This window comes from Rhinopithecus roxellana, chromosome 12 (genome assembly GCF_007565055.1).
Source record: "Rhinopithecus roxellana isolate Shanxi Qingling chromosome 12, ASM756505v1, whole genome shotgun sequence".
NCBI classification, from domain to species: domain Eukaryota; kingdom Metazoa; phylum Chordata; class Mammalia; order Primates; family Cercopithecidae; genus Rhinopithecus; species Rhinopithecus roxellana.
Genome location: NC_044560.1, coordinates 8936358 through 8956784, shown reverse-complemented (window position 1 = coordinate 8956784; position 20427 = coordinate 8936358). Strand labels below are relative to the sequence as shown.

The 20427-nt window shown below is 43.1% G+C and overlaps 1 protein-coding gene across 2 annotated transcripts in view; it reads right to left on the bottom strand.

Moving 5' to 3' along the window:
- Positions 1-16972, bottom strand: part of OTUD3 (OTU deubiquitinase 3) — a 31021-nt gene extending 14049 nt beyond the window's left edge. For both annotated transcript variants that reach the window (XM_010385539.2, XM_030913245.1), the window contains exons 1-4: positions 16652-16972; positions 8258-8406; positions 4293-4405; positions 1111-1233 (exon numbers count right to left, since the gene is read on the bottom strand). In XM_010385539.2, the coding sequence (XP_010383841.1) occupies positions 1111-1233; positions 4293-4405; positions 8258-8406; positions 16652-16866 (600 nt within the window). In that variant the 5' untranslated portion in view covers positions 16867-16972. The remainder of the gene's footprint in view (positions 1-1110; positions 1234-4292; positions 4406-8257; positions 8407-16651) is intronic.
- Positions 16973-20427: the final 3455 nt, after the last annotated feature.

The window sequence follows — 20427 nt, the reverse complement described above, 5'->3', positions numbered from 1 at the left end:
AAACAGGAGAAAAGGTTTCTGCAATAATGTTAATTTTTAAAAACAGGAAATAAAGCTATACAAATACAATGTCAACCAGGTTTTAAAGCATTAAATGACTGAACATAAATCTACCAAAACAGTAACAAAATGTACATTCAGGTAGCTGAGTTGACTTATGTGTTTTGTATTTTCCTTTTTTTTTTTTTTTTTGAGACGGAGTCTCGCTCTGTCGCCCAGGCTGGAGTGCAGTGGCCGGATCTCAGCTCACTGCAAGCTCCACCTCCCGGGTTCACGCCATTCTCCTGCCTCAGCCTCCCGAGTAGCTGGGACTACAGGCGCCCGCCACCTCGCCCGGCTAGTTTTTTTGTATTTTTTAGTAGAGATGGGGTTTCACCATGTTAGCCAGGATGGTCTCGATCTCCTGACCTCGTGATCCGCCCGTCTCGGCCTCCCAAAGTGCTGGGATTACAGGCTTGAGCCACCGTGCCCGGCCCTGTATTTTCTTCTTTACCTTTACTATAGTTTTCAGATTTCAGATAAGAAGCATGGATTAGGTCAGGCATGGTGGCTCACTCCTGTAATCCCAGCGGTTTGGGAGGCCAAGGTGGGCAGATCACCTGAGGTCAGGAGTTTGAGACCAGCCTGACTAACATGGAGAAACCTCGTCTCTACTAAATATACAAAATGAGCCAGGTGTGGTGGTGCATGCCTGTAATTCCAGCTACTCAGGAGGCTGAGGCAGGAGAATCGCTTGAACCGGGGAGGTGGAGGTTGTGGTGAGCCGAGATCGCACCACTGCACTTCAGCCTGGGCAACAAGAGCGAAACTCCGTCTCCAAAAATACAAATGTAGATTAATTTTAAAACATAAAAATAATTTTAAAATTCCATGCATCTTATACACACACAATCATAACTATCAACTATCAGAAAAAGCAAAATAATAAGCAATTTTATCTATCACTCTCACCTAAACTAAGAAATAAAAAATATTTTTAAAATCAGGTTTACAGATTCTTAACGCCAACTTTCCACAAAAACATCACGGGGTTTTTATCGCCAGATATCCAGCTCTCGACCCATTTCCTGCAGGGCTGAGAATACGAGAGAAAACCAAGGCCTCACTCACATCAGTCTGGAGATGTGCAGGTGCCTCCGAGTTGTCATTGATCCTCCGTACGCTGTCATAGTGCTCTCCATACCGATATGCGATGTGTAACTCCCTTACACTGCTTTTATCTGTACCTCGAATCTGTAGACAAAAGAAGGGGCCATGCTAGTGAGGATCTGAACACTGTCAACTTCTGGAGAGAAACGCCCACCTGGACTGCTGAGGAAGCCCAGTCAGCAGGTCTATGCAGACACCAATTGGGAACATGCCTGAGATATGTCACAAGCAATTTCCAAACTACCTCCTTCCTACGCGTGTATGCTTCTATATGCTTATTTAATATGTAACTCTATGGAAATAAATCCATGTAAGAAATTCAAAAACAAGGGACAGACTTGCAACGAAGTTAAATAAGCTTAAGCTTCAGAGGCTTTATTACCTCTTAGCCCCTCTAATGCACAAGCCCCTTCCAAGGGGAAAGCCCAGGGGCAGATCCAGATTTGTTGAGCTTGAAGCCCTAATTATTTGAAGGCTCTCTTTGAGAAAAAAAAAAAAAAATGCAAAATTATAAATATAAAATTGGTAGAACCTCTCCCAAGACCTAGAAAGGGAGTCCTAGAAATAAGTGGCCTGACACTTCATTAGCTTCAAGGTAAATGCACCCCTTTCATTAAAACGAAAATAGCATTTTCTGTTAACCACCTAAGTGAGAAACATTATCAACAAACCCAAACCTCCCACCTACATCAACTTCAAAACACAATTACATGAAGTAGTATGGCCTGCACTGCTCAACCCTGGAGGCGCCACCACAAGGTATTCTATGTGAACTAACCCCGACGCACAGCACGAGAATAGGGCTCCCTAGAGTCGTGCAGAACAGAAGCCCTAAGGTCTGGGCATACCCCAAATAAAACTCACCACCTCCACAGAAACTCTCACTGTGACTTTGTCCCTTAGAAAGCCCAGTAACGGTTCCTTTGTTTAAACTCCAAAACATCAGCACATTCTTTTTACTGAAAATCACAGGTAGTAAAATACTACCCTTAATTTAAACAGTATCCATGGTCTAAAAACAAAGCAAAAACCATGGAACAAACAGAAACCACACAAGTCTAGATGTCAGTACTGTGGAAGGTTTTTCCAGGAGAATATGTAGATCTCAAATGCAGAGAGTCTGGTTTAGACACACACAAAATAGAGAGCACCATTTGTCTCCCAGGAAGAGCAATGTGAAAGGAAACAGTTTATTAGAATCTTTGAATGACATAATCCCTAAAGCACTTACATACTTAATAATAATAATATATATACATGAATAGAATAGATGAATAGAAAACATAACTGGAAGAATATTCACCAAATTGTTAACTGTGACTTTCATGGGCAGATTACAGAGGACTTTCACATTCTATGTTACATATATCTAGACTGTTCACAGGAACACATATTCCAATTATAACCAGAAAAAAAATGCAGGTTTCAATAACTCCATGGTATGAGTGTAAGCCTACCCTTTATTAACGTAAGAGCTCATAACCATGACAGTAGCAACCAATGCAGTTTCAGTTCTTAAATTTTGTAAGATGCTTCACTGGGGTAGGAAGACATAGGGGGAGCCAATGGAAATATTAGTAAATTTATCAAAAAGATGTACTTTCAATGTTCAGGAATTTATGAAACAGAACACTACAGAACTATATTTGAAAAAAATTTTACCTATGCGGAATTGTCTTCCACAACTACCTAGGTAACTAAGAAACTTCGGGGAAAAAAGTCATCAATGGAGGAAAAGCCAAGCTGATTACTGAGTTGGTACTGAGTACTCTCCCTCAAGGTGAGGGTCATTATGCTGGGTATTCAAATGGTTTTGATAACTTCTGCAAAACAGTGTAAGTTTAATGACAAAAAATAGAACAAAGGAGTAACCAGTATTCTTGCTCAAACATCACCCTTAGAAAAGAGAGCCCCATGGAAAATATGATAGCTCTATCTGGTATCCTGATGTCAGGACATCCGCAACACTGCCCCAAAGAACAGAAGCAGACACTGTTTCACTCCTGCTCATTCTATCCCCATAAGGTAAAATTTCTCACCTTCCCTGGAGTATCTTATTTTGTTGTAGCATAATTTTGTTAAAAGGACACCGTGCCAGGGACAAAAGGCTGCATTCTTTAATATGACATTCTGGAAAAGCAAAACTATAAGGATGAATCAGAGAATGGGCTACAAGAGGCTGGGTATTGGGGGAGGGGGCCAGTGACTACAAAGTACAAACAGCGTGGAAGTAGCTTTTTCCACAGTAGTCTGTGTTGATAGTAGTGGTGGTTACATGACTGTTTGTCAAAACACATAGAACTGTACACTTGGAAGAGGATGAAGTTTGCTACATGTAAATTATATCCCTATAAGCCTATTTTTAATCAGCAAAGACTGACGGAGCAATTTACAAAGGACTATATGCAGGTGTCATATGAAAAAAGGGCACTGTTACCTTTATGCTAATAACACAGAAGTGTCCATATGTATGTGGATATGGATACGTGTGTGTGTGTTTTAAAAGTGTGTAAAAACATTGTGGTATGTTCCTTTCCAGTTACGTATCAATGTTTTTATAGCTAAGTGTGTGTGAATGACAGGAATACTCACTAAAACATTAACAGCAATCTCTCTCTGGGTGATTCAATAAAATTTTAAATGCAATTTTTAATAAAATTTTTTCCCTTTATGAGCTTTTTCAATTTTCTAACTTTTCTACAAGTACTGTATTTTAACTTTTTAATTAGTAAAAGTGAGAAATCGGGGAGTGGAGGAGCAGGGCAGGGTGGGTGGGGAATTAACAGAAACCACATGCTCAGTCTTTAGGAGCTGAGGTACAAAGCAATAAGCAGCACTGACTTTAGGGAGTGGTAGCCTAAAGTGTTTCCACACTAGGTTCTCTGTCCCCAACCTGCCCAACTAGCTGACTGTTGATTATGTATAGCATTTTAAAAGATTTCTAAATTATACTCTGGACTCCATTTGTACATAGCACAGGGATTACTTCTGAGCCACCACAAGAATATTGTCTTTGGTTAGGCTCACAGTCCAGTTACTCTGCATAATTCCATGTTCACAGGTCAAGCCCCATCATCTTCGAATATTCCCAAAACTGATTTAGAAATAAGAGCTTAAGATAAATGTTTAAACAGGTGACCTACCTGCCACAAAGGGGCATTAAGTTGATGAATCACTACATTCAACTGATGATTTCTTGCAAAGGCTACAATTGCATCATTGCCGGCAAAAGTACCAGGCTTTGCCAAACTGGCCACTGCATGGAAATAGGAAAGAAAAACGATGTCTTTATAGTGGAAAAATCCAAATGCAAACATGTTTTGGTATTTACTGAGTTCCAAAGAATGAGGAACAAGGATATAGATCTGGAAAAGTCCATTAACTTTGTCAGAATCTAAGAATTCAGCTAGTTGAACAATACAAAGACTGCTACTGAGAAAACACTAGTCATTCATAAAGTAAAGGTCCATTTATTTCTTCCTTCAATAAGTGTTTACTGATTACTTCCAATATGCTAACTCAATAAAAGGTACTGGGAACATAACAATCAACACAGTAATCTTAGCAGCTTGCATTACTGAATGGTTATTATGTGTCAAGCACTGGTCTAATCACGTCTCATAGACAAGTACTATTATACACACCATTTTATACATGAGGAAACTCAGATGCAGAATAGCTGAAAACTGTGCCAAGGTCAAAGAGCTGGTACACAGTGGAGCTGAGGTTTCACCTAGGCAGCCCAATGCCAACGTCCTGGCTCTCAGCCACTCCATCAATTTGCCCTCGCGCAGTTCACAACCAGTGAGGGGCAAACAAGATAGGCACTAATGCTGCACAAGTGCTTCGGGAAGGGCATGTACAGTAAGAATTTGGCCCTGCCCAAAGAGAGGTCTGGCCTTTATGCTGGGCTCCTGGGAGGTCACTTCTAAACCTCTGGAATTCCCAAAGGTGATGAGAGTATCTGTTATTCATGATGGGCCCCTCCACCACATCCGGCATCAGACCGTTGTGGTGGTGATAGGGTGAGAGGGGAGACTGAGTTCAACCACTTAGACAATAAATCAAAACCTCTGAACACCAAAGTTGGGGTAAGCTTCCCCAGGTGACAATATTCTGTGCGTGTGCTGTCACACACAGACGCCATGAGAATATGCCCTGAGGACAACAGAAGCTTCGTGTCTGGAACCTTTCCAGACTGCCCTATGCATCTCTTCCTTTGGCTAGTAGTATTGATCTGTATCCTTTCCCTGTAACAAACCGTAACTGTTAGCACGATAGCTTTCAGTGAGTTCTGTGAGTCTGACTACCATATTATGGAATCTAAGGGAGGTTCTGGGAGACCCCAACTTGTAGATGGTACCAAAAGTTGAGGGAAGTCATGCAAGGACTGTGCTCTCAAACCCTACAGTTTGGCCAACTCCAGGTGATGAACATAAGCCAACATGGAACTGAGGAGGGGGAGGTAAGGTGATCAGAGGAGCTTCTCAACTAAGACAACTAAGCTAATACCCAAAGCACAAGGAGGAGTGAAGACAGGAGAAATGGATGATGTTCTAAGTAGAGGAGAGACAGATGTGAGAGAGAGAAAACTCTAGTATGGCAGGAACTGAGAATGCTGAGATGGAGAGGTGGAGGAAGTGAGAAAACGCTGGGGGGAATGGTGAGAGATGAGGACAGAGAAATAAGAAAATCCCAGATCATGAAGAACTAAAAAGTCTGGGCTCTATCCTGAGGTCAATAGGGGAGTCACCAACAGGTTTTAGACAGAGGAAAAACACATTTAGATCTCACTCTGGCTGTTATGTAGAAAACAGAGTGAGGGAATCAAGAGACAACGATACCAAACAGTATTCAGGAAATCTAAGCAAATGGCCACAGAGGTCTGATTTTATGGGGTAGTAGCAGTGAAAGAAAAACTACTGAAGTGGAGTGATAAGATGTAACGAAGGGGTATGAGGAGGGAGGAAGATAAACATTAAGATACTCAGGTTCTGATCTGGATATCTGTACAGCTGGGGGAAACATGTTGCTGATTCTCTGAAGCTACAGTCTAAAAGAAAAGAATAATCCTAAAGATACAGCCAGATGCAAGGGTGACCAGGTCCTCAACAGTCTAGTGAACCATTCATTTATTCACTCACCAAATACTTTATGAATGCCTACCAGATGCCGGGCACTGCCACACCACAAAACAAAGACACACAGACCCTGCTCGAGAATCTCCCAGTACGACAAGGTAGGCACACTGACATTAAAAACAGGTAACGATGACTCAAGACTGATCAATGTAATATGCCAAGCCTTCAACTGACACACAACGACAATGTGCAGACTTCCATGGTTTTTTTCATTTCTGCTCTGGCCGTCAAAGTGACGTCTTACTTCTGTGATGCTCAAATTCTTAAGCAGCTCCAAGCAACAGGTATGCATAGCGACATTTCAAGAAAATACCTTTCCACTGTTCATCTACAGTGACAATCACATTGGCAACTGAAGATGAGTTCCCTATCCTGTAACACTCCCAAATCCACCATGTGATCTTCACTGACAGTGTTCAAAGTGGAGTTTCACATCACAAACTAAAAACTCATTTCATCCAAAATGGTATTTTCACTGGATTAATGACACAATTCCTTTCGTACAGCACTAAACTACAAAATTTGTCCCATATACATACATTTAATTTGCAAACTGCTGACAATCCAGTAAACTATGTCTATCTGATAGCCAAAAAGTAATTCCAGGAAGAGAGACCATCTGAACTCAATGATTGGTACAAACCACCCACTGGAAGTTTGGTTGCTCCGTGTCTGGTGCCTACTGAGTAAGTTCTTTCCTAGTGAGGAATGGGAAAGGTTTTGGGATTACTGATAGCTTTCCTCCCAAATGTTCCCCTCCTGCTGCCCTCTCTCTTGCTAACGGTACAGTCATCTACCCACTCCCTAAGCAGAAACTTCCAGAATCACTCGTCTCCTCCCTCTATCCTCCTCACCTCTAATGTGTCCTGTCAATTACACTGCCAAAGTGTGGCTTGGTTTGGGCCTTACTCATTTCCTCAGTAGCTGCCGTGATGGAGACCTCCTCTACTCTCATCTGGCCAGTGTGGAGACCTTCTAACTAGTTTCCCTGCTCAGTCTCCCCCCTCATCCATTCTCGGCATGGCCTCCAGAGTTAGCTCGCTAAAACAAAGGATCAATCCCCTTTCCTGATAACAGACAGAAAAGACTATAAGCCCTGTGATGAAAACGCCATTTGTAAAACATAACAGCAGCAAGCACAGTAGATTCTCAGTAAACATTTGTTGAAATTAAAGTTTACAAGTTCATATGCATTTTCTGTAAGATCTATGCCTATTAAATAGGAACCAACTAAAATCACTAACTGATTTGCCTCAAAGAAAACAGACTGTGTTTGGGGTTTTGGTGAGAAATTAACATGATTTTATTGGTTTTTCTAATTTTAAAAGTAATACATGATCATCTAAAAGTCAGAAAAAGTCTAGAGAAGACAATTTAAAATACCATAGTCCCACGATCCCCAGATGGCTAACGCTTACTAAGGGCTTATTTTAATTTTGTTATCTAATTTAATCTTCACCAAAAACCCTATGAGATAGATGCTATTATTAAATTCTCCCTTCTATAGAAGTTTAAAGAGAATGAGTAATTTCTGAAAAATAAGTGAAGCTAAGAATTAACAAACAAACAGTATCTTTCCAGACTTTTCCTACTGTATCTGTATACCTTTTAAAAATAGGATCAATCTATACAAGCTATGTCATAGCCTGCTTTTCCCACCCCACTGAGGAAGAAGTCATGAATCGCCTTTCAGGTCAATTAACATCATCATGTTTATTAAGGGCATATACAGCTAAACCTACTGATCTCCAACTACCTAGCATGCCGCCGACGACCAAGTAGGCAAACAATTATTTGCTGAATAAATGAAGGTCGGGATTTATATAACCAAACACAATTATTTGTTGAATAAATGAAGGTCGTGATTTATATAACCAAACCCTTGGCTGGGAGGGTGGAGGATGCCAGTGGACTTAATTACCCAATGCATTACTCCTGAAGGACCCAATGTCCCACAGTGAACCTACCATGCTTCTCAAAAGGAATGTCATCTTCTACAAAGGGTTCAAAATCTTCCCGCTGCTTTATCATGTAGTCCACTGTCTCCTGTCTGTGCTTGAGATGATTTCGTGAGTGTCCCTCCAATTGATCACCAAGAGCTCTGAACAAGCAATTGCTGTCAAAACAACAACATAAGTCAAGACCTTTCAAAAATGAACTTAGTTCATCTAAAACAATGACACTTCATGCCAGGTCATCCATGGAAATATTTTGGGCACAGAGAAGTGAAGACTCAACTCTAACAGTCCAGGATTCTTCCAAGACCACGGAGGACAGCACCAGGGCATATTCAACCACATTACCTTATTGAGAGGCAGCAAACAAGGATTCTATTCCCCATGTACCAGCTAGCTGACTCAGGAGAGTCATTAAACTTCCCTGGGCCTCAGCTGCTTCAACAAGTGGAGCCGGTGATACACCAACCACCTGACTACAAGGTCCAGACCTTACAGGTCATTCCATGCCTAAGGGCTATGATTTGCAGATCCTCTTCCAAAATGATGTCTTATCTACAGCCTCTTTTCTACAACAAGTTCCACTACAGCTGCCCAGCTAAGTAATCATTCATTTAACAAACAGTACCCAAAAAATGGCAATTTGTGAAGCTCCCGATACTAACTGAACAATACTCTGTTTGAGTCCTAAGAACACAGTGGAGAAAGTCATGAGAAGGAAAGCACTTGGACAACAAACAGTTGTACTATGGAAAGACACTTTCTCCTCGCCTCCTCACTGATCAGCCAGGGAGCAACAATGCCACTGTTATTCCTGCCAAATGAAAACTTTAAACACCATATTTTGTTTCTCTTAAAATTAAAATACTGGTAATAAACTGAAAGAGTTATCTTTACTTTCAAACCCCTCAAAGGCTTCTAAATTCCAAATTATCACAAACACAGAGGCTTAGATACACAGAGACTCAAACAAGACAAACACAATCTGGTATCCTTAAAACTACGGAAATAAACAATTCTGAAGCCAAACAGTTGCCCAGTTTTACACCCAACTGTTTACTCTTCCAAATGAAAAACTATGACACTGTAATTCCAAAATATAAACTCATCACTTCCAGAAAGATTTCATGTCTAAATGTGTAGGAAAAAAGGGCTTTTTTTTTCAACTCAGAAGAGTGAATTTTCAACAGAAAGCTATAGAAAGGCTGGAACCTCTTCTAATGTATAAGGATATATACTTTTTTTTTTTTTTTTTTTGCAGGGGAAGGGAGAATTAAGACAGATTCTATAAGTTAAAAATCAAGAAGCTTTCCAACAATCTAAGACGAGATTCCAGAAGGAATGGAATATAGAGTTCTATAGGCTAGACTGAGGTGTCTTGCTAAAATCTGACGATGATAGTCTTTTTTTAACCACAGGGAAAAGTAAGCTAATCAATAAAATAATTTAGGCCGGGCGCGGTGACTCAAGCCTGTAATCCCAGCACTTTGGAAGGCCGAGATGGGCGGATCACGAGGTCAGGAGATCGAGACCATCCTGGCTAACACGGTGAAACCTCGTCTCTACTAAAAATACAAAAAACTAGCCGGGCGAGGTGGCGGGCGCCTGTAGTCCCAACTACTCCGGAGGCTGACGCAGGAGAATGGCATAAACCCGGGAGGTGGTGCTTGCAGTGAGCTGAGATCCGGCCACTGCACTCCAACCCAGGTGACAGAGCAAGACTCCATCTCAAAAATAAATAAATAAATAAATAAATAAAATAAAATAATTTAAATGTCAAGCTTTTCTCTCAAATTTTTCTTAATCAGCATCTGCCACCACTAGTCTATTCTCGAATTTAGTTTAAGAGATGTGATTTATCATAAATTTATGTAGTTATTTTACATTTAATGTACCAAAATTCATGGTATTCTACAGTTGTATGTATGGTAAGAACTTTTAATAACATAAGCAAATGTAAAACTGTATATGCCACATGAGCTCAACCATACTCATCTGTACGCTATATACATATACAGACAGAAATACACACAAACGTATGCCAAGAAAACACACAGAAACAATCACTTAAATAGTTTTTACAGTGTGCCAGGGACTGTTCTAAACACAATGTATGTATTAAACATGTTTAGTCTTCATAACTCTGAGAAAGGTCCTATTACCATTCCTCACGGGAAACCTGCCCAAGGTCACAAAACTAGTAAGTGGTAGGCCCAGGATCCAAGTCCAAATAACGTGGCTCTCACTTGAATGTCAACACCAAAATAATAGCCATAGTTACCCCTAGGTAGTAGAACTAAAAGTAATATTTAAGAGTAACTTGGCCGGGCGCGGTGGCTCAAGCCTGTAATCCCAGCACTTTGGGAGGCCGAGACGGGCGGATCACGAGGTCAGGAGATCGAGACCATCCTGGCTAATACGGTGAAACCCTGTCTCTACTAAAAAAATACAAAAAACTAGCCGGGCGAGGTGGCGGGCGCCTGTAGTCCCAGCTACTCGGGAGGCTGAGGCAGGAGAATGGCGTAAACCCGGGGAGCGGAGCTTGCAGTGAGCTGAGATCTGGCCACTGCACTCCAGCCTGGGCGACAGAGCGAGACTCCGTCTCAAAAAAAAAAAAAAAAAAAAGAGTAACTGTTACATTTTTTAATATGCTTTTCTATACTTACCAAACTTTCTTTGAGCTCACCAAAAACAAGTCAAAACAGACAAATCACTTCCTCTTCTGACAAGATTACAAGGTAATGAACAAACACTCCAGTGACCTGGGTTTCCCTAGGGGAGCCCAACAAGAGCTCTCAAGAAACTCATGAGAACAAAGCCCCGCTGCCCAAAGGGCCTCTATGAGATCTGGGCCACTTTCTGAGTTCACAATCTCACCATTACCTACAGCAGGGCTTCTCAATCTCCACACTATTGACATTCCAGGATCATTTTTTTGTTGTGGGAGGCTTCCTGTGCACTGTAGGAAGTTTAGGAGACTACTTGGCCGCTGCCATTACCTGCCAGTAGCACATCACTACCTCCCTCCCCATCAGCTGTGACAACCAAAAATGTCTCTAGACATTATCAAATGTCCCTGGAGGGCAAAACCACCCCTGCTTGAGAACCACTGTGTTACAGGGATATAAGGCAGGTCTTGCATTTGAGTTCACAAAAACAACTAATTACATAAAGAGCATGCAAATGTTTTGAGTGCGCAATAATTTAGTATTAGACGATATTGCAACACACGCACCAAAAAACCTAATGTGCTCTCTAGGCTGCAGTCGTAATAGTAAATGTGTGGAAAAAGGAGGTTTTATTATTTGAAGTCAGACCACAGTTAGGGTCCTGGGTACCATTCTAGCTACTGTATTTTGAAAGAGACGTGTTCAGTTAAGATGATGTGGCTTTAAATACAATATGAAGAACTACTAGTGATGTTTGGCCTAAAGAAGGCTCAGGGGGACATGATCAATACCTCCAACTGTCATGTGAAATTAAAATTATACCTGTATAATAAAACTAAAACCTGGAAGCCACAGAGACATAGATTTTGGCAAATAAAAGGTAATTTCACCTTAGCTCTATAGAGGTAGACTATATAGACTCAGGATTTTGCCTATTTCTATAACTAGCAATACACAGCAATTGTCTAGATGTGTGTTGTTTTAATAGTGGTTGCTAACTGCATGTGACTACTGAGCACCTGCCGTATACTGAGCACCTGCCATGGCTAATCTGCAGTGAGGTGTGCTATCTATGTAAAATACTAGATTCTGAAGAGCTCATATAAGAAAATATGAGAGATCATCGGCTGGGCACAGTGGCTTACGCCTGTAATCCCAGCATTTTGGGAGGCCAAGGCGGGCAGATCACCTGAGGTCAGGAGTTTGAAACCAGCCTGACCAACATGGAAAAATCCATCTCTACTAAAAATACAAAATTAGCTGGGTGTGGTGGCACATGCCTGTAATCCCAGCTACTTGGGAGGCTGACGCAGGAGAGTAGCTTGAACCAGGGAGGCAGAGGTTACGGTGAGCCGAGATCATGCATTCCAGCCTGGGCAACAAGAGTGAACTCTGTCTCCAAAAAAAAAAAGAAAATATGAGAGATCATTAATAATTTTTTATAGAATTGTATGTCAAAATGGTAATATTTTACATACAATAGCTTAAATAAAATATACTAAAATAAAAAATAAAATTCACCTGTTTCTTTTTAATGTGGTTACTAGAAAAATTTTAATATCACATAGGTGGTTCACATTCTATTTTCACTAGACAGCACTGATCTAGCTCACTGATTATCAAAGTGTGTTCCCTGACTAGGAGCATCAGCATCCCCACGGCACTTGTTAGAAATGAAAATTCTGGGGCCCACCCAGGCCTACTCAATCAGGCATTCTGGGGTTGGAGCCCAGCAATGTAGCCCTTCCAGGTGTTTTCACTAGCACTCCAGGTGGTTATGTTGCATGCTGAAGTTTGAGAAACACTAGTCAAGAATCTAGACTCTAAATCAGTCACTCTCAATTATGGATGCATATAAGACTCATCTGTAAAATTCTTTAAAAAGAAAAACATCAATAACCAGACCCCACTCTAAGATTCTGATGTAGTTGATCTAGGGGAGAGCCCAGGCCCTGAACTGTTTCAAAAGTTCCTCCCCAGATATTCTAGCATGGCACCCAATTGAAAACGACTGAGTGAGGCACAAAAGATGGCACTGCCGTTCAGGTGACACAGGCACTAACTAGACGACATGATGTGTGAATGCCCTTCTACTACTATGATCCTACAATATTAAAAACAAAACTAAAATTTAAAAATAAAACTACTTGTAATAGAGATAAATAGCTAAAATTAGTGATTCTTCAGTGTTTCCGTTTTAGAACACTGCTAATGAGTAACGTAACTCAGAACTACATTTAGTAAGACACAAGTAGATGTAGTTCAGAGGGATGTTAATACTGTACGGCCTAATAAATAGAGTTACACATTCTTTTCACACTACAGCCAATCATGTTTTTAAGGACAATATCAAGGTTAAACTGCTTCTTTCTTGCTTTGAAAAATGAATCCAATTTATGTGGGTCCACCTTCCAGACAACACGCCAAATATGAAGCTGGTCCAGGAAGCATTACAAAACCCTCTAAGTAGCTCCCTGATTAATCTATGCTAAGCTGACTCAACCCATGTAAAGGCTATATTACAGGATATTGGCTAATTCATCCCTAAATCCCCTTGGCTTCCAGAATGCTACAGGTACCATACTGCCAACAATGAACATGCCCACAGATACTCTATCAGCTACTCCAGATTGTAATCACATCTGAATGAAAAGAGGGAACGCTAGAGATGTCAACTATTTTTTAATAGTCTTTAACTTCATTGTATTTCACCGAGTCCTTAATAAATATTAATAAAACAATCTGTTGGCTGGGCGCGGTGGCTCACACCTGTAATCCCAGCACTTTGGAAGGCCAAGGCGGGTGGATCATGAGGTCAGGAGTTCAAGACCAGCCTGGCCAACATGGTGAAACCCCATCTCTACTAAAAATACAAACAAAGTAGCCAGGTGTGGTGGAGGGTGCCTGCAATCCCAGCTACTCAGGAGGCCCAGGCAGAATTACTTGAATCCAGGAGGTGGAGACTGCAATGAGCCGAGATCGTGCCACTACACTCCAACCTGGGTGACAGAGCAAGACTCTGTCTGGGGGCAGGGAGAAGAATCTGTTGACACCTGCCAGCCCATCACATACACAGGAAACACCATCCCCTGCAGTGATAAAGTCTGTCATCACCACATTTGAAAGGACTATGATACTGACGAGGGCTGAACCACAGTCCAGCTAATGGAACTCATGTGAAGAACTTGTGAACAGAAGGTGGTTAGCTCCATGAAGCCCACACAAGAGGAAATATGATCATTTTATCTAACACTGTCCGAAGAACAGGGACCTTGGAAGAGAGACATGAGCACTCCAGTCCAGCTGGTCTCTGGAGCCGAGTTTCATTGCCTGTTACTTCTACCCTTGTGCCCTACACTACTGTCGCCCTGAACAACCCATAGATCTCCCAAAAACATCGCATCTTGTGCCTCTGTATACACTCCTCCTCAGGTGGAAATGTTCTCTTGGTGTACTCCTATTGGTCCTTCATGACCCAGGGTATGACACCCTCTGAGAGGCAGCTAGCAGTGAATTCAATGAGTATTTACCGAATGAATGAGAAGGCCTTCCTGGCCAATTCAGAGTAGTAGCCTTTTCCTTCTCAATAGTACCATTACAATCAGTCACTGTTAATAAAAATATATCAAACTATATTTTAATTATTTGTATCATCTGTTCTCAAAGTGTGGCCCAAGGGACAGGAGATGTGGGAAGGTCTCTGATATGCTTTCAGAGTATCCATGAGTTCAACACTAAGATGTAATGTACCTTTTTCATTCTCATTCTCTCGCAAGTGCACAGTGGAGTTTTCCAGAGGCTACCTGATGCATGAAGTTATCACTCTGATAGCTAATGGAATGTGTGTGTATTCTTGCGTTTTAAAACTCTGTTTTACTTTTCTAATATAGTAAATACTCATAGCTATAACCCATATAAGAAGCTATTTGGGTTTCTCAGTAATTTTTAAGAATGCCAAGAGATCTTAACACCAAAAAAGCTGAGACCCACTGTTACATGTTTCTACCTTGGGCTATAAAGTCCTTAACTATCTTAGTCATCAACATATTCCCAGCACCTTACTTAAGGCATGCTGAATTAACTTGAGAAGTATGCTGTGTGTGTATGGGGGTGTGGGGATAGAGAGAAGTAATACCCCCAAAGTTTCCCATAACCTTATGAAAGCCCACTCAAGAGTTTACAACTCCTTGTGCTGATTCCTCCTCCTAAGTAACCTTCTGTTGAGTACTTCAGTTTTCCGGGCACCCTGACATTGAGAATACCATATCCAGTACAGCAGACACAAACAATTCAATCATTTGCAAGGAAAAGCCCCCAGGTTCCACAGCAATTCCACTGTATTCAAATTGTATTTTTGTTTCTATAACAGTGTCTTGTGCTTATGCTTAGGCTAGCTGGTCTCCTTCTATTATTTTTATATTTCATTCAGCAAAAATGTACTGACTGCCTTCCATGTACCAAGCACTATGCCAGCTGATGATGAATAAATGTAATCAAGTTCCAACTGCATCTTAAGCAAAAAAACAGCAACGCAGCGAAGTATGGTGAACTCTTTTTGCCTGAAGCAATGAGCATATATAGGAACGGTGGGAAAGGGAAATAGGACCAGTTCGGTCTTAATCAATAAGCTGCAATGTAATGTGAAATTTTTTAAAACACCTTCTTCGGCAGTTAAAATCTAAAGCAATTCCTGGCTGGGGGTGGTAGCTCATGCCTGTAATCTCCGCACTTTGGGAGGCCGAGGCAGGAGGATCGCTTGAAGCCAGGAGTTCGAGACCAGCCTGGGCAACATAGCAAAATCCCCGTCTCTACAAATTAACAATAATAATAAACGAAGGCAATTCCGTATGGTCTTTAATTTCATTTTGGTCTTCCCTCTGCAGGACCTGAGCACTCAAATACTGGGAGGAAAAAAACAAAAGCCAGGTTGTTATTAACACTCTCTCTTCCAAAGTGACACAGCTGACAACCAGATCTCCTTTTACCTGCCCCTGCAATGGGGATCCTAACTGTTCTCCCCTCTTCCTGACCCTTTTTCCTTCTTCCATCCATGTTCCTGGAGCATATTCTCTTTCTTGAAGCTAATTTTCTTCCTCCTCCCCACTCTCTCCCTCCACATTCCCTAAAGAAAGCTGGATCTGGATTCAGTCTAAGCCCCAAGGCGGCGTGGGTAAGCACCTTTGCTTACTGAGAAACTGAGGCCCATGGAAGCAGGAATTAGAGAAGCTGCCTTCAGCTCAGTAAACAACAGGCGACCTAATTTCACAAATGTAAATGGGGGCATCACCCAACCACCAAGGACTCAAAGGAGGCAAAGCGTTCTACCAAGCGGGGCTTACTCAAACTCCTTCGATTGGTCTTATCGTCATGATGACTGTTTTTCCAATGCCTGGCTCCATCTCATTCCTTCAGAACTCAGCTTAAATGTCACCTTTTAAAAAACCCCTCCTGGCCACAATCCAGTGACTCTAATCCCATATACGGTCTCAGGACCCACTTTCTATTTCGCTCGCGGCGTCTGCTATGATTAGGACCCTCTGGGATCCCCGCGAGCGTCTCGGGGCGAGAGGCTTGTCCGCCTCGTTCGCAGCTAGACGCCCTGCACTCAGAGCGTGGCTGGCTCGCGGGAGGCGCCCGGGCCGCCCGAATGAATGGATGGACGCGAGCGGGTGACGGTCGTCAGGCCGAGCCCGGCGCGTCCCCCGGCGCCGCCTCCCTCGCTCCCGGCCCGCCTCACCCGTCCCCCGGCACCTCCCGCAGCTTCAGCCCCAGGGCCTGCAGCTGGTTGGCGAAGCTGAGGAACTCCTCCTCGCAGCCGCCGCCGGACTCCGGCCGGTTCCGCCGCTCCTTGGCCAGGGCCCGGCGAGCCGCCCGCTCGTCCCGCTTGCGCTCGGCCTCGGCTTTCCGGCTGCCGCTGCCCGGTCGGCTCTTCGCCGCCTGCTTTCGGGACATGGCCTTAGCCTGCAGTCCCAGCGGCAGGAGGGCCACAGGACCCCCCAGCGGCCGCCTCAAGCGTCGAGAAGGCAAAACAGCGCGGGCAACGGAGCCCGGCGACAACGACCCATCAACCGCGCCTGCGCCGGCGCCCGGCACCCGGGTCACATGATGGAATCCCCGCCTCCTTCGCGGGGCTCGGCGAGCAGACGCCATAGAGAGCTAGAGGGGCACCCATCTTGGTTTGTTCTATTCCGCCCTCTAGCGGTGGATGGTACTCAATGTGAGTGGCAGGAGCGACCCGAGAGGGACCAGAGAGAACAAAGCTGAAACTAGTCAAGGAGAGAAATTAAAGATGATAGAAGAGTGGAACACAGAGCAGCGGCAAAAGTTAGGATCGGAGATGAATAAAAACGATTTAAACTCTTGTTGCGAGCCTACTACAGTTGGATAGGCACTTTCACACGGCTCATTCTTGTTTAATTATCCCCAAGTTACAGGAAACTGAATCTGAGTGGTTAAATAATTTCAAGAAGATCACACAGCTAAGAGGCAGAGCTTTGCTCTGGCTCCAAAGCCCATACACTTGTTTGTTTAATCCTGCTCTTCATCTCTCCGCCTTCCTTCGTAGCTCAACGGAGAAGTCGCCCTTCTGTCCAAGACCACTGGAAATCCTAACTCCATCCAAGAGTGACCCACCTAGGTTTGCCTGGACTAGCGGTTTTCTTGGGATGCAGGACTTTAGGTTTTAAAGCTGAGACAGGCCAAGCCGGGCGCGGTGGCTCACGCCTGTAATCCCAGCACTTTGGGAGGCCGAGACGGGCAGATCACGAAGTAAGGAGATCGAGACCATCCTGGCTAACACGGTGAAACCCCGTCTCTACTTTATACAAAAAAATTAGCCGGGCGTGGTAGCGGGCGCCTGTAGTCCCAGCTACTCAGGAGGCTGAGTCAGGAGAATGGCGTGAACCCGGGAGGCGTAGCTTAACAGTGAGCAGAGATCGAGCCACTGCACTCCAGCCTGGGCGACAGAGCGAGACTCCGTCTCAAAAAAAAAAAAAAAAAAAACCGAGGCCAGGCGCGGTGGCTCATGCCTGGAATCCCAACACTTTGGGAGGCCGAGGCCAGGGGATTGTCTGAGGTCAGGAGTTCGAGACCAGCTTGGCCAGCTGGCCAAGATGGTGAAACCCCATCTATATTGCATGATGCTGAGGTTTGTGGTACAAATGAATCTGTCACCCGGGTAGTGAGCAAAGTACACAATAGGTAGTTTTTTAACCCTTTCCCCCAACCGCCTCCCGACTCTTGCATTCCCCAGAGTCTTTTGTTCCCATCTTTGTATCCATGTGTATCCAATGTTTAGCTCCCACTTATAAGAACATGCAGTATTTGGTTTTCTGTTTCTGCATTAGTTCACTTAGCATAATGGGCTTCCAGCTGTATCCATGTTGCTGCAAAGGACAGGATTTTGTTCTTTTTTATGGCTGCATAGTGTTCCATGGTGTATATATACCACATTTTCTTTTTTTGAGACGGAGTCTCGCTCTGTCGCCCAGGCTGGAGTGCAGTAGCACTATCTCGGCTCACTGCAAGTTCCGCCTCCCGGTTTCATGCCATTCTCCTGCCTCAGCCTCCCGAGTATCCACTGTTGATGGGTACCTAGGTTGATTCCATGTCTTTGCTATTGTGAATAGTGCTGCAGTGAACATAAGGGTGCATCTGCCTTTTTGATAGAACAATATATATTCCTTTGGGTATATACCCAGTAATGAGATTGCTGGGTCGAGTGGTAGTTCAACTTTTAATTCTTTGAGAAATCTCCAAACTGCTCTCCACAGTGACTGAACTAATTTATATTCCCACCAACAGTGTAAAAATGTTCCCCTTTTCCCCACAGCCTCAGCAACATCTGCTATTTTTTCTTTTTAACAAAAGCCATTCTAACTGGCATGAGATGGTATTTTATTGTGATTTTTATTTGCATTTTTCTGATGACAATAAGAATGGAAAAGAGAGTTGTAAAGGTTAAATAAAAACGTAAAGCCCCAGGCATGAAGTAAGTACGTATTTAATGAAGTTGTTTGAATCATTTCTCTGGCAATGTCATGAACTCAGGGGCAAAGACTTCCAAACTTTAGAAACCAAGGAAGAAAGGTTTATTACCACCAAACATGTGGAAATACAGACTGCTAACATATTGATAGAAAAGCGAACACTTGCCCTTCTTGTAAAAATCTTTTCGGCTGGGCGTGGTGGCTCACGCTTGTAATCCCAACACTTTGGGAGGCAGAGGTGGGCGGATCACCTGAAGTGAGGAGTTCGAGGCCAGCCTGTAATCCCAGCTACTGGGGAGGCGGAGGCAGGAGAATCGCTTGAACCCGGGAGGCGGAGGTTGCAGTGAGCCGAGATTGTGCCATTGCACTCCAGTCTGGGCAACAAGATGAAACTCCATCTCAAAAAAAAAAAAAAAAAAAAAAAAAAAAAAAAACATTTCTTGCATAAGCCCTTAGCCTTTAGCCCACACACAGATTTTGAATGGGCTAATTTCTCTTCTCTCAGCAGAGACCTGTGTTAGACAGTGTCTCTAAGTGCAAATCAGTGCTCCTATAAATTATATTTAAAGGCCAAAGGGAAAGAGTATAGTACCTGTAAATAAAATGAATGCTCTGCCCACTTCACTAGAGTTAATTAAAAGAATCTTTGGCCCGCACAGTGGCTCATGTCTATAATCCCAGGACTCTGGGAGGCCGAAGTGGGGCTATTGCTTGAGCCTAGGAGTTCAAAATCTGCCTGGGCAAGCAAAGTGAGAGTCCCCATCTCTACCAAAAAGAAATTTAATTAGCTGGACATGGTGATCCATGCCTGTAGTCCCAGCTACTCGGGAGGCTGAAACTGGAGGATCACTTGAGCCTGGGAGTTTGAGGCTGCGGTGAGGTGTGAGTGCGCCACTGCACTCCAGCCTAGGTGACAGAGCAAGACCCTGTCTCAAAAATAATAATAATAATAATAATCAAACCTTATTGGATGAAAGTATAAATTAGTAAAAAGTGTGACTAACAGAATTTTAGTGAAGAAATGCAGCTTTAGCACTTTCAAGAACATGCCATCAAGGGTGTGGGAAAATGAGAACTCTCGCGCACTGCTGTTGGGAGATAAATTTATCTAAACACTTTGGAGGGCAATTTGGACTGTATCTGGTAACTTTGTTTTTGTTTGTTTGTTTGTTTTTTGTTTTGTTTTGTTTTTTTGAGATGGAGTCTTGTTCTGTTGCCCAGGCTGGAGTGCAGTGGCATGATCTTGGCTTACTGCAACCTCTGTCTTCTGGGTTGAAGAGATTCTCCTCCTTCAGCCTCCAGAGCAGCTGGGAATACAGGCACATCCCACCATGCCCAGTTAATTTTTTTTCTTTTTTTTAGTAGAGGCAAGGTTTCACCATGTTGGCCAGTCTGGTCTCGAACTCCTGACCTCAAGTGATCTGCCTGCCTCAGCCACTCACAGCGCTGGGATTACAGGCGTGAGCCACTGTGCCTGGCCTGTATCTGGTAACATTTTAAATGTCTCGTGTCTACATCTCATGAT